The 14041-nt window shown below is 33.1% G+C and overlaps 2 protein-coding genes across 3 annotated transcripts; both read right to left on the reverse strand.

The window, feature by feature from the left end:
- Nucleotides 1-173: 173 nt before the first annotated feature.
- On the reverse strand, nt 174-2468 carry APC10 (anaphase promoting complex 10). The gene is made up of 6 exons (XM_047322960.2): nt 2189-2468; nt 2052-2112; nt 1874-1966; nt 1717-1787; nt 747-851; nt 174-660 (listed from the first exon to the last, which is right to left on the reverse strand). Exons 1-6 carry the CDS (start codon nt 2365-2367, stop codon nt 591-593), a joined length of 579 nt encoding a protein of 192 aa, XP_047178916.1. The 5' UTR covers nt 2368-2468; the 3' UTR covers nt 174-590.
- Nucleotides 2469-6235: 3767 nt separating this feature from the next.
- LOC124845783 (U-box domain-containing protein 5-like) lies at nt 6236-11895 on the reverse strand. 2 transcript variants are annotated; one of them, XM_047322945.2, is made up of 6 exons: nt 11004-11895; nt 10374-10448; nt 9697-9873; nt 9313-9420; nt 7848-9022; nt 6236-7482 (listed from the first exon to the last, which is right to left on the reverse strand). In XM_047322945.2, exons 2-6 carry the CDS (start codon nt 10428-10430, stop codon nt 6720-6722), a joined length of 2280 nt encoding a protein of 759 aa, XP_047178901.1. In that variant the 5' UTR covers nt 10431-10448; nt 11004-11895; the 3' UTR covers nt 6236-6719. The 2 variants fall into 2 exon arrangements, with proteins under 2 accessions (XP_047178901.1, XP_047178902.1); XM_047322946.2 differs by lacking the exon at nt 11004-11895 and adding an exon at nt 10590-10981.
- Between the last annotated feature and the right edge of the window lie 2146 nt (nt 11896-14041).

Below are 14041 nucleotides of genomic sequence, written 5' to 3' on the forward strand. Positions count from 1 at the left end.
TCTAACAGGGGTGAAACAAGAACAAAGGTTGGATTTTCATTTGAATGGAGGAAGAAAGCATTGGAAGGATTTATGTGAAAATCGGTATGGGTTTCGGAAGCCATATCATCTAGAGAAAGAATCAAGAATGAGAAAGAGGAAGCGGAACATCTAATACTATCTTAGTTTTTAGATGGTGTATAATTTCTCATTGTATTAAAAACTGAATAAAGTGTACACAGAATAGAGTTTATATAAGACTCTCTGTAAAACTGAAAACTGATACAAACTAACTAACTATGAAACGGAAAAACTAATACAACTAACTGATACAAACCACAAGGAAAATATCTAGTAATAGCTGAATCTGCAGCTTCTACTATAGAGCACTAGCACAAGTAAAACGAAATATAAATATGTGCCAGACACAGGGTACTGAATTACCGATGGCCTCATATGCAGATGACAATTTTTAAGAATATTGAAGTGAAATCTACTTGAAATTTCGGTCAGTAGTGATTTGGTTTCAGACATTCCAAATAATATAATCACTTAATGAGCAGCACCCTTTGATTTAAAGCCAGGTTTTCATTAACTCTTTCCGTAAACTCTCATCTTATGGAAGAGTAGGTGATGAACTCCCTTGAAGTAAATTGAAATGGCTGGTGTGGAATAGGATTCCTGCAACATGGTTACATAGAAAAACGTTGATTAATAAATTTATAACTGTATCCAAGTAATTGTTTCAAAAGTAAAAGGAGACTCACGGTCGAGGCCCATAAACTTTGATTTGCCGCACATGAGTATCTCTTCCATTGAGATGGTTTGACAATACAGCAATTTGCAACATGAAAGTGTTCACAAAGGTATCCCTGTGATTGGGGAAAGGCAATTACAAGATTCTATTAAAAAAGTATGTTGATATCATGGAAAAGAAATCCTTAAGTTACATTACATTACTTTGGTTACATTACAACCATTGAGGCTTCATTCACATTATCAATTTCAGAGTAACAATTAAAGACAATCCAGTGGTTCAACAGATGAAATGAAACAAGAACTGATTATTGCCTTCATACGTACCAACAAAAACATCTTCAAGTAGCATGACAACGTTCCTATCCTATCTAATTTCTCAGTTCACAATCGGAATAAAACATCCTCAAACCTTGAACATAAATCCAGATATATAAGGAGTAAGAATTCAAAGAAAAATCAGTAAGATTTCAGCAACAAAAGCCAAGAATTCAGTCACTTCTTCAGAAGACCACTAGGAAGTAGGCACAGCGTATTGCCTCAAACGCAATTTAATAAAAATGCACGGTCCATGTTGATCTTATCACTCCAACAATACAACAGTAGCTGTATCCTACGAGATGAAGTCAATTACATGGATCACATGACACCTTCACTCTATAAGTGGAAAATCATTGCCACCCCAAGTCTGACTAACAGAGGAGACTATTAATCCCTCGACACAAGATTTGTCAAATTACATGGATCACATGACACCTTAGCTGTATCCTACTTAAGCTAGTTTTACCTCTAGTAAAAATATATTTCATTTTTTTTTTAAGTTCTTTATAGAGAAATTTATTCAGATAGACACAAAATAACAGATATGGTTTATTAGTTTCTTCACTTTCACGAGGTTCCCTTAAATTCCCTACTATATACTATCATGTCCCCCATTTGAAAAAAAAAAAACACTCCACAAAATGACAGAAGAACACTTACCTAGGATCAACTCCAGACAACGATAGATAGACCCACCCAGTTGGCTTCACAAGTTCCACGGTCTTAATCTCCTACAAATGTTCCCAAACCCATTATTCATCAACAATTATTACAACCAAATCAACCCTTCCAATCAAACCCAAACCAATAAAATTACCTTCAAGTTGTGAAACCCATCACCGGCACGGATGGAAACTTTGCTCGGCGTGTAACTCTCGTCCAACTTGAAATCCACGTACAGTACAATTAGCTGCAACAATAAAAAAGATTAAAAATTTAGCACTTAGAAAGTATAATTATATTTTGTTTACAAGAGGGGTGTGCCGTGTACGTACTTGAAGTCTCACTTTCTTCTGAAACTGAATGTTAACCAAATGGGGTTGCGCTCCGTCGGATCTGAAAACACGGAAAGCGTGATTGAGAATGCGGGCGAAGATAAGAGAAAGAGAGTGTGAGCAAGTGAAGGAGTTACTGCCAATAGGTTTCGAGATTATCGTCACGGAGGGAGGAAACACCGTTACCGGGTTTGCAAGAACTGACACTCCAAGCGGCCTTTTTCCCCATCTCCGTTAAATCATCGTCTACCGTCAACAATTGGTTTCCTCCGCTCAACTTCGTTTCTTCTTCGCCCTCTGATGATTCTGCTGCCATTTCAGAAACCTCAGAAAACCCTACCTCTCTCTTCTTTTATTTTTCAAGCTTCTTCAGCCGGAAGAGAACGCAAGTGATGAATTGAACAAGAACACAACGAAAAAGACGACCTTTTAGTTTAAGTTTTTAAATTTTTAAAAACTGAAATTAGGACGTGGTTTTGAAAATTTAATTTTGGATTGTATCTGTCCTGTATGGTAAAAAAAGTTCAATTGTTTAAAAAATTAGATCTAAAAATAAAAGTAAAATATTTTGATAGCAAAATGATTAAAATAGTTTTTAAAATTTAAATATGTCTTTAGTTATTTAAGTAAAAATTAGAATTAATTTTTTTTACTAGGTTAGTTTTTTATAGGTTTAATTGCTTCCTTTGTCCCCAGTTTGGTTGAATTGTGTCAAATTCATCCTCATTTTTAAAAAAGTTTCATTGTCGTCCTCACGTGGTATAAAAGTGTCAATTGAATCTAAACATAGAAAAAATTTGTGTCAAAGTAGTCATTTTTCCTATATATCTGTGTCTTCCTTTCATATGTCACTTCTCTGGAGCTATGAAAAGCCTTAAATTGGATAAGGTAAAATGAATATCTGTACTTGATTGTATGAAAGGAAGACACAGAGATATAGGAAAAATGACTACTTTGACACAAATTTTTTCTATGTTTGGATTCAATTGACACTTTTACACCACGTGAGGACGACAATGAAACTTTTACACCACGTGAGGACGACAATGAAACTTTTTTGAAAATGAGGATGAATTTGACACAATTCAACCAAACTGGGGACAAAGGAAGCAATTAAACCTTTTTTATATTTAGAATTACGTAGATTTAATCAAGCCGTATTTTTTAAGAAAATAAATAATTCAAATACTATCATTTCTAAATTTACGTATTTTAAAGTTAAGAAATTAAATTAAATCAAAATTAAAAAAAAAATTCACTTATAATTAATTAATTAAAAATATATTTAACTTACTTTTAAAATAGAAAAAGTTGTTTAATAATCTGTAGAGGAATATGAAATCAACTTTAGTCTAACTAATAAAATTTATATTGTTATTTAACTTTTTTTGTCATAAATTTTTCATAAGTTCGATATATTTATAGCTTTTAAATTTAGATATGATTTAATTTTTTAATAAATTTAAGAACTTTCAATTAATTTTTTATTATTTATTAAATGTTCAATAATTTAAAACTTTTCAACCAACTTCTTGTCGTTAAACTTGTTATTATTTATACGATGTAATTATACCGTCGTCACACTCTTTATGTTATATAATATTTTGTTACATAAGATTTAAAAAATGATAGTTTAAAAATAGTGAGAATTAATTATTTTAATATTGATTTAATAATAAATAATTTTGTTATAAATTAGTTTTATTATTTTAAAATCTATCATCTCTTTAAAAATTATTTTTTTAGAGTTTTTTTTAACTCCTGAGTCATCTATTTGACGACCAGAAAGTGCCTAATTAATCACGGCGACAAGGTCTAATTTCATATCCGATTAGTTTTTGTAATAGAGCAAGTAAGTTTTTACTCTTTTTTTCCTTCCGTTCCAAATCTGTTTTAGAAGAATATGATACTGTTACATGTGTAATCATGTCTCTCCTACTCATTCTTGGTTCATCTAGAATTCTAAGGACTCTATCCGTTTTCAATTTGGTGTTTCGTAGGTTCATCTAGGTATTCCTTGCGGTTCAAGTAAACGACGGAGCGTTATTTGAGTTGGAGTTGTTTCTTGTGTGGTAAGGGAAGCTAAATCTTTTCGTAGTTGTAATGGTAGTTTAAATTTAGTGTTTCTATAATTTATAGATGTTTTAGTACAATTGGCGTGATTGGGTAAATTTGATGCATGTTAAATTGGTGTTTTGATGATATGGTGTTAGTGTAATTGGTACGATAAAATGATTGCTGCTGGATATTGTTGTAATTGTATGTAATAAGGGTATTTTATTGTTGAAACAGAATTCTAGTAGTTGTTGAAATTATTGATCAAGTTACTTAGATTTCAAGCTTAAAAAGGAGGGGGTTTGGTTAGTGAAAATTAGAAATAGGTATGAAAATGTTATGGGAACTGTTTTGTTATTGTCATGAGGTAATTTGAAACTTGTCTAAGTTCTTAGTTAATGGAAATATGAGATAAAATGAATTAGTAGTTGAAATGTTAAGTTTCGCATGGTATTAGATTCAATTTTAGAGGTTTTGAATGACTAAAACCTAATGGAAGGGAGTAGGATTTAAACTAAACCTTTGAATCTGTTGTTGGGGGTATTTAAAACTTGTTTGCACCTTGAGAATGCTAGAAATTTTGATACAAGATCATTTGATAATTAATAGGTTGAATTTGACTTGATTTAGCCTAGTTTTAGGGGTTTTGATAAGTGAGATTCTAAATTAGAAGTTATGGGCTATAGGTGATGATTTATAATTTGTTATTGAGTCAATTAGAACTTGTTCAAATTGTTAGGTTGCAAAAGTTTGGTGTAGAAGGTGAAAATCCGAGTTTAAGTGCTTTTGGAGTGTCAAAAATGGATTGATACACCTTGTCTTGGGTTTAATGATCAAATGGATTATTCTTCTACTTATAAATGTGTTTTCCCATCAATTATAATGTTTAGAAAACCCCTTTGATCATTAGAAGAAGTTCCAAGTTCATCAAAATCCAATTTCGAAGTTGCTATCAACTGGTATGGGGCTCGGGCGCGCCCAAGCGCCCCTCATTTCCGTGCGGCTCGAGTCCAGGCGCCCCCCGAGCACCCCTGCAGCAGTTTTGAAGAGTTTTCAGGGTTCTTGATGTCCGTTTGGGATGTTCTTTAGGTCGTTTTGGGGGGTTTTGGACCCTTCTGAAGCTGTTGGTGAGGGTTTCAAAGTTGTTTTCCTTACTTAAATGTCGGTAATAAGATGCCTTAAAGAAATTGTGTTATTGTGTGATTTTTGATGACTTGTACGAGTGTTGTTATTTTTTTAATGTATCATCAATAATCTCATGTATTGGTGTACTATGTGAATGTGAAGTGATCTCAATGGTTTCAAAGGTATGGAAGAGAGTTCCAAGGAGGAACTTCTCAGCGGTGGTTTCAAGTATTATAAGTATGAATATGGGAAACTTAGTCTTAGAGTTCATCTTGACATTCTAATGGTCACTCATTCTCAAGTAAAGAAGGGTGAGACATGTCGTGAGAATAGCAGGAGGTTCTAGTCTAGGGACTTTACATTGGACTAAAGCGAGTGATAACAAACTAACCTTGTGTGGTAGCTTCGGGTGGCCAACTGTTTCACCATAACCAGTGCATGAACCGTCATAGCTCAATATTCGTACTAATCCAGATGGTCAAGTCAAAATGTGGTCATACATAAAGTGTTTGTTTGGTTTGATGTGTTCTGTGTATCTTAGGTGAATGTTTAATATGTATTAATATATCTTTAATTATTTGTATTCTAGTTTACCCTTTCTTTAGCGTTGTTTGTTGTATGTTGTTTTCTCTTTGCCATGATCACTTTAATGTTGTGAGCTTAGGAAGGCTGTCTTTTTAATTGTTTTTGTAAGAGGTAAGAGTGAAACAGTTGGGAAGTCGTAAATCTTATCCTTCGTAGGTTTGTTTTCTTATAGAAGTCAATTTTCATACATGTAATATCTCATTTTAGTAGTATTTTGCTATTAAAAATGGAATGTTACAATTATTACATAGATTTCTCAGTTTTATATTTAAAATTAAAATTATAAATTTATAGAATATAAAATTATAATACTATAAAATTATGAAATTATAAAATTATAAAATTAAAAAAAATATTATAAAATTATGAAACTATAAAACTATAAAATTATAATATTATAAAATTATCAAGTTGTGAAATAATGAAATTATATTTTGCTTATTTTATATTTCGTTCTCAAAACATATTTTGTTTAAGATATACAATATAAAATGGAAAGGCAGCTCAATGCAAGACCACCAAGTTACAAGCCAAAAACATCCCTTTAAACATCTTCAAAGGAGAGGAGAAAAAGCAGAACGACTCACTTATGTCCTCTATCCCTGACTTGACATGCCAAAATAACTAGACACTAGAAGAAAAAACACTACTTTATACAGTTGGCAGTTACTGAACAAAATTATGCAGCAGGCCACACATGCTTCAAGACGAGATTTGGCATTGAGTGCAAAAAGGCTTGAACTATACTCACCACAAATATTCAAGGAGCCTATCTAAAAATCCTATCTGCCATCTAGAAATTTAAAATGTCTCCTATCAGACACATAATCTGTAGTCCCCACCCACAAAAAGGTTCTGGAGGGTATGCAGGAGGAAAAGGTCAAAATGCATGGAAACTCATTTTCATCTCTTGTTATTTGGTGCAACTGAACTTGATTTTGAGAAGATTGACAATCTCTTCAAAATAGAAGGTTTCTTTGATGATTTCTTTTCTTCATAGCGATTTGTAGATTCTTGAGAGGCGTTGAATTTTGGCTCATAACAGTCTTCATTCTCAAACTCTCTGTCTTCCTTTAAAAGACGGAGTAGTTCAAGCGCATAAGCCTTTGCCATGTCACTTCCTGAATTGGAGATGTCGACAAGAGAAGGAATAATTCCCTCATCCATAACCATCTGACAGTATTCCACTCGTTGAGAGCATAAAGAGAGTAGAATAAGCAGTGCCGGTTCTTTTTCCTCGTCACTGCCAGTCCCAAGTATTTCAACCACAGAATATATGCATCCTTTTGTTTCAACCACAGTAACCTTACCCTCTTCAGTCTCACTAAGGTTTTTCAAAATATGTATACAGTCTCTCGAAAGGGTTTTGTCTCCAAAAAATTGCAGTAATTTTGGGATGCACCCGAGAGATATCATGTAGGCACACATTTGACTATTGCATGAAAAATTAAGCATTATTTTAATAGATTTTCCTTGGAACTGCTTGCTACCAAAATCAAGGATCTTTGAAACAGAAGTGAGTAAAGTGGAAGCTCCAATGTTAGCTTTCTCATACCAATTTCCTTTCAGCTCTTCCATTATGGTAAGAGCTTCACCAATCACTTCTGTGTCAAGAAGACTTGCCAACATAATGCATGTATCTTCAGTTAAATTGGTCATACCATTGCTACATGAAAACCACAAAGAAGTCATTCCAATAACAAAACATGGACGGCAATTTTAAATTGAAAACGCTTTTTTCCTGCTTTTAGGAAGCAAATCCATCAAATATACGAGTATAAATATTCAAGATTGAAAGAAACAATAATCTCAAGGTATTGACCATGGATTTGGAATGAGTTTTAACTTCGAAGAAAAACTCCAGTATCTTTCTTTATTACTCTACACCACGTAAATCTTGCTTTTCAACGGATAATTGTTAAAAATTCTATAAAACTCACAAAGTAACAAATTAAAGTAGACAAATGTAAGCTAAACGAAATAGCCAACAATGAACTATGAACCAAATTTCAAGGGAAAAAGAAATTGTACCGGCAGCACTTCAGAAATTCCAACAGCAATATAGTTCCAGATCTCAGAGCTTTTACATCATGCCTCTCACAGGCAGTGCTCAGAAATCTCGTGAGTGGGTCAATGAAATTCTCAGATGGCACAGAGCAAAAGATATGGTTATTGCATTTGAAATCTATTCTCATATCTTCAATAAGTTGGCATTGAGATTCCCATCGACGTTCATGGAGTTTAGACAAAGGCATCAGATCAACGTCATGAATCCGTGCACGAGATTGGTGCCTCCGAGAATTGGCACTGCTCGTGTTCAATATCAAATCTAAGCCATGATTGGCATTAGAATGAGAGGAATCTGATTTATAACTGGTGTCTAAAGATCCAAGTGACACGTTACTAAGATCCATTTGGAAGTTTAAATCATACAAAGAACTTCCAAAACTCTTAATGGAATTGGAGGAAGCATCCCATGGGTGCAAATGTGGCACTTGTCTACTCGGGTCAGGAATGGAGACTCCATTAGTTTCACACCACTTTAATATTAGGTCCTTGAAGACAACATTTGGAGTCAATGCCATATGATCCAGTTTCTTTTTGGTTTTTGGGCATATAGTATTACCCTCATCAAACCACCTTTGTATCCACATTCTTTCATATGTTTCTCCTGAAGCAATGACAACAGGGTCATACATCAACCTTAAAGATATTGGGCATGTATATTCCTCAGGAGGTGTAACTCTGTCCAACTCATTGGCCTGAGTTCTATGCTGATCATAGTTCAAGTATGGTTCTGACTTGACATCAAGGATTCTTTGAGACTCATGAACTGAGTTCTGAGTTGTGATTGGTCCTTCACTTTGCAAATAGACCTCAATTTGTTCCCCGGTGATGTATTTTTTGTTCTTTAGCAGGAGATACAAAAGATTTTTCAAGACAATCTCTTTTGGCTGACCATCTGGTTTGAGCTTTTTTAGCAACTTCTGAATAGATCGTTTCTCTATTAAGATGGCCGATGAGGATGTAATATTAAGTCTTGCTGCTACATATTGAAAATGTTTTGTTTCAGATTCTTCCACTGAATCTTGATCTGACGTTGAAGAAGCTTGCTGGAGCAATTGTTTCAAAACCTTTCCAGCTGCCACTTCAGCTGAGTCGAGGACAAATGTAACACACTCAAGATCACCAATTAGTCGAGAAATCTGCAAGAGACATTGCAATGCCAAACCAAAGGATTAAAATGAAGTTCCAAATAAATATACTATGTAACAAACAGACTATGCCAATGTAGTGAATAAAACAAAACAAAATATCAGATATTTCAGATCAACAATAATGCGACCATCTGCAATATTCAACTAGAAAACAAATTCTTCAGCACTGTGTGGTTATATTTAATTTAATCACCGAATGGATTTTACTAATTATGAGAAGAAGTGTCTGATTCACATGTAGGCATTTAGCAATTCAGGACAAATAAAAACGGACCAACCTCTGCAGCCAACATCACGGGAACCATATTCAGAATCTGGACTAAGTTTTTCACTATCGATTGTCTTGCCTTTTGAAATTTTGAGAGTATGGAATCCCCTGTCATTGCCTGAAAGTGATATTAGAACCAACTGAATTAGCTTGCCACTAACATAATCAATGATTATATAATATCTAACTGCAGTTGCTCAATAATTTTCTATGCATCATAATAAACTTGTTTCTCCATATGTTTACTCAATTTGATATGATAGTACAACTAAGGATAATTTGTTTGAAAAATTTGAACTCCCGCGAAGAAATGGTATCCCCCTTCCCAAGTTGTTTATGCATATTACAGAACACTATATAGCTTTATGTAGCTGGAAAAATAAGAACTACACACCAGGTAGAGTTGACTAGATTCAGAGCAGTATATCAGGAGTTGTGCGGCTTTATGAATTGCACTGTTGAGCAAACACAGAGCCTGCATTCCGCAAGGGCGTGCTTCTTCTATACGTGGAATTATCCGCAGGATTCTAGCAACTAATTTCCTGAGTTCCGTGCACATTCCACGATGCACCTTCAAACACGAATTACAATCAATAAAATTCATGGTTTCAGTATGCAAAATAGTTGAAAAGAAGTATTATTTTTAACACCCCGATAGTGCAAATACTCAATTAATACCCTCTTTTTTTTTCTCTATCAGTCTATTTTTATATATAGTATCACCTATGACATTTATCACTTCTCTCCTCACTATTTCTATCTCTGACTGGACATAGACTTCCATTGGGGTGTCCACCAAACATTCTTCTTTTAGAAAACACCCACATATCTTCAAAGTAAAAGATAAACTATAAAGTCAGCGCTTTTTCTTCTAGATCAAACAAAATACAAGAAGAAAAAAAGGAAAAAACGGCAATTATTTTGAAAAGTATAACTTAGGGATTGACCGAGTAAAAGGCTTTATATTCTTCTCTTCATCAAAATTGAATCCATTCAAACAGTATCAATTTAATAAGAATTGAATGTAAAAGCATCCTCAATATAACAATTAAATTAAATTCTTTCCAGTACCTTAAAGGAGCAAGGACTTGGTAATGTCTCTACCAGTTCACTGCCATCAGTTCCCATTCAGGAGAGTACCCTAAGCTACAGAGGGACAGAACATTAAGCTAGTTAGTTCACTTCTTATACAAAATCATGCACAGAGCTTTAAAGAGAAACTACAACGTGTACAAAATACCTAACTAACACCTATTAATTTATGGTTTTCAGCAGTTAGGGTAATACCTTTCCTGAAATATTCAAAACTGTTTGCCAACAGCTAAGAAGTAACCACAAAAGAGTGTAGCGGGTAGTATTATCTCAAAACTCAGTTAAACACCCATATGAAAGTAAGCATAAGAAGAGAAAGAGAAGATTTCGGGATTCAAGTTGGGATATCCCAGGCAATAAAGTGAATTTATGGCATCATCATTAGCTAAAAGATTCATCTTTCAGCTAATTTACACTGAAATTAAAGTGCTGAAAAAAGAAATGAAGCCAGTTTGGAATACGACAAAGAGAGCAAACAAATAATCCGTTGTATGAGATGAAATGAGTTTAGTATACTGAAAACAATTTGAGCATAAGATGAAAAAAAATGTGAGGGTTGAAAGTAATTTGGAATACACAATGGCAAAGAAAGAGGGGGAAATGAATTACCCTCTATAGCGAAGACGATAAGAAGAAGCCTTCCAACAGAGCCAAGTTGATTAATTTCAAACCATCATCATCACACACTCCAAACATGCCACTACCCACCATCAATAATTAAATAATCTTTGAAACAGTAAAGCCACGAGGCGTCAAATGAGCACTTGATAAAACAGCGAAATCGCCACTATGTTGATCGTGTGAAGGAGAATTCAGAGAGTTCAGAGTGCTTTCGTGCAGTTCTACCATTGACAAGAAGCACGACGAACATCAAAACGCAACGGTTCCTAAGAAACTTTATTAAAAGTAAAGTGTAGCACGTGTCGGAGTTCATAATTATCTTTTCTTATTATCTCCAAAAACAAAAAGTCCCACTTTTGTTCAGTTGACGATGTCCTTCATAAGTGCCCCACCCATCAAAAAGATCAGAGAGAGAGAGAGAGACAGAAGACTTCAAAAAGAAAAAAAAAAAAGAAAGAAAAAACCACTAATAAAGCAGAACTGATAATAACGCAGAATTGATGATGATTAAGGCCTCAGGGGAAGCATTCAATTAGGATACCAACCCACGAAAGGAAAAATATCAAGAAAGGAAGAGATTCTATGTTGAGTGAAAGCGAAGCATGGGACTGAAAATAGAAAGAAGAACCATATTTACCAGGTTGAAGATTCTGAGTTTGAAGGAAAGAGGAGAGAAAGTGAGAGGGAAGATAAATAAATAATTAAAATTAAGAATTAAAATATTATGAGTGAGGAAATGAAATTGGTGCTTAAAGGATGTCTGTGGAGAGAGACCAAGTCGAGGAAAGAGGAAGGAAACAACGTGGCAATCTGAGTGGCAGTGGCAGTTTGACCTGCGATGAAGACACTGCAGTGCCCTCAACAAAGAGCAACAAACAGTGACTGCTATTGGATCACCTGCCTGTGAGAGCTGTGATGGATGTGCTCCGTCTACCTGGACTGATATATGGTCTCTCTGGGTCCCATGCTGTGGCTGTGGCTGTGACGAGGGTAGTACGAGCACTTTATCCCGCCTACTATTCTCCATCTCAAATGACCACTTGGCAGTATTAACGACAAGCGGTCTATAAAGTCTTAGTCATTTCATTTTTTTTACAAAAATATATTTTTCTTTTTTAAATTAATTTGAAAAGTCTGATTTTTTAAATCTTATGCTTTATAAAAAGTATGTAAAATGTTTCTTTTAATAAATGATACGTCCAGTGTTTATCATAAAAATAAAGTTGAAGTATGTTATCTACAATTGGTTAATAAATCTTTTACATCACTTTCATATGGTAGACGATGAAATATTATATAATTTAGTTTAAGAATAAATATAATTTTTGAAATAATTTAATACGAAAAATTTATTTAATTTTATAGAAATTAGACTTGTATATACAAAATATATGAATAACTCAGACTATTAAATATTTAATCTCTTCTTCAAAAACAAATATTATATTTGTTTAATAAATACATATTCCATCACATTATAAATAAAAAGACTCACAATATTTATAGTACTTTTGTGTCAATATTTATAACAAATTTTCAATGTAATTTTTCATGTATTTTTTACTTAATTAATACGGTCCTTCTTTTTTCAAAAGAATTTAATGTGATCTCTTCTACTATATTGATGTGCATGTTCAAGTTATTAAAGACGATGATTGGACAAATTCATATATATATATATATATATATATATATATATATATATATATATATATATATATATATATATAGCAAATGATTGAATCTTTCATCAAATTTTAGTTATATTTGTCTCTCTACCTTAGAGTTGGTTCTTTATTTCCTTTCTCTCCTCTTCTTTCTTCTTTTCTTACACTCTTTTCTTACTCTCATCTTCATTCATTAAGTTAAGACTAAGGAATGGGAGGAATATTATGAGACAGATGACAAAGCTACTATTGATTACAAAAAAAATTCAATGGTGGCAAACCCTTTCTCAACCCCTACAATCAAGTAACCTCACCAATGTAAATGAAAGAAATGGCACCACATACAATCAAATAAAGGTATATTGCAAAGCAACATCTTAATATTGGTTGAGACGGTATCATGCAAAAAATTTCGAAAAAAAAGACACATTTTCTCATGTAACATTAAACCAAGTGGAAAAACCATTTATAGGTTGAGTGAGACGAATAAAAGCCCAAAGCATCACTATTTTAGACAAAAATAACTTATCTCACATGAAAATAAAGGTTTTAATATTTTCCAAAAATTAAGTATATAAATTATCAACTTGTCTTTCCTTCAATTGTCATTAAGCATAAGTTGTGTAAAAATTTATGTATAATAGGTTTAGTATTGGATAAATAATCAAAGAAAATATTTAAATCACTCTGGACATAAAAAATACCTAAAGAGTAACAGTGATCTTAAAAGATTATACTCAATTATTTTAGTTTTAAAAATTCAATCTATAAATAGAATTTTCTATTTAATTTTAAACCACAATAATTCTAAAACTTTTTTTTTAAACTCTTTCTTTACCTTTTCTTTAAATCTTTGTCCCCATCATTCATTTATTTGAAGGTCGAAGTACACCATACGACTCCTTACGTTAAGGTCTATAATCTTACCTAATCAGAATCTTGAACGAAGTAAGTTAACCTTTTGTCTTTCTTTTTATTCTTTTAAGAAATCTATTGCATGTAGGGGTATAGGGGTTTGCATGTGATGGGCTCAAGGTGAACCTTTATTCAATTAGGATTGTAAAGATGTGTTTTGATCATTGATTAGAGTTCTTTATATGTAAGTGGAGCAACCTGTGAGAATTAGAGTTTTAGGAAGTAACTATAAGATATGAAGTTGTTTAATCAAGGTAAGGAAAGCTAATATTGTTTTGTATCATTTAAATTGTCTTTTCTAAAGTGAATGTGTGGTAATATGTGATTTGATGGTTAAATTGGTATATCTACAATGGTTGAAACAATAGGTATGAGTGAAACTATTTATTTGCTTGATTTGTATAACTGGACTAAATTGTAATATGTGAATGAAATGTTGAATTA

This window comes from Vigna umbellata, chromosome 1 (genome assembly GCF_029865625.1).
Source record: "Vigna umbellata cultivar VRB3 chromosome 1, Vumbellata_1.0, whole genome shotgun sequence".
In the NCBI taxonomy this organism is placed as follows: Eukaryota; Viridiplantae; Streptophyta; class Magnoliopsida; order Fabales; family Fabaceae; genus Vigna; species Vigna umbellata.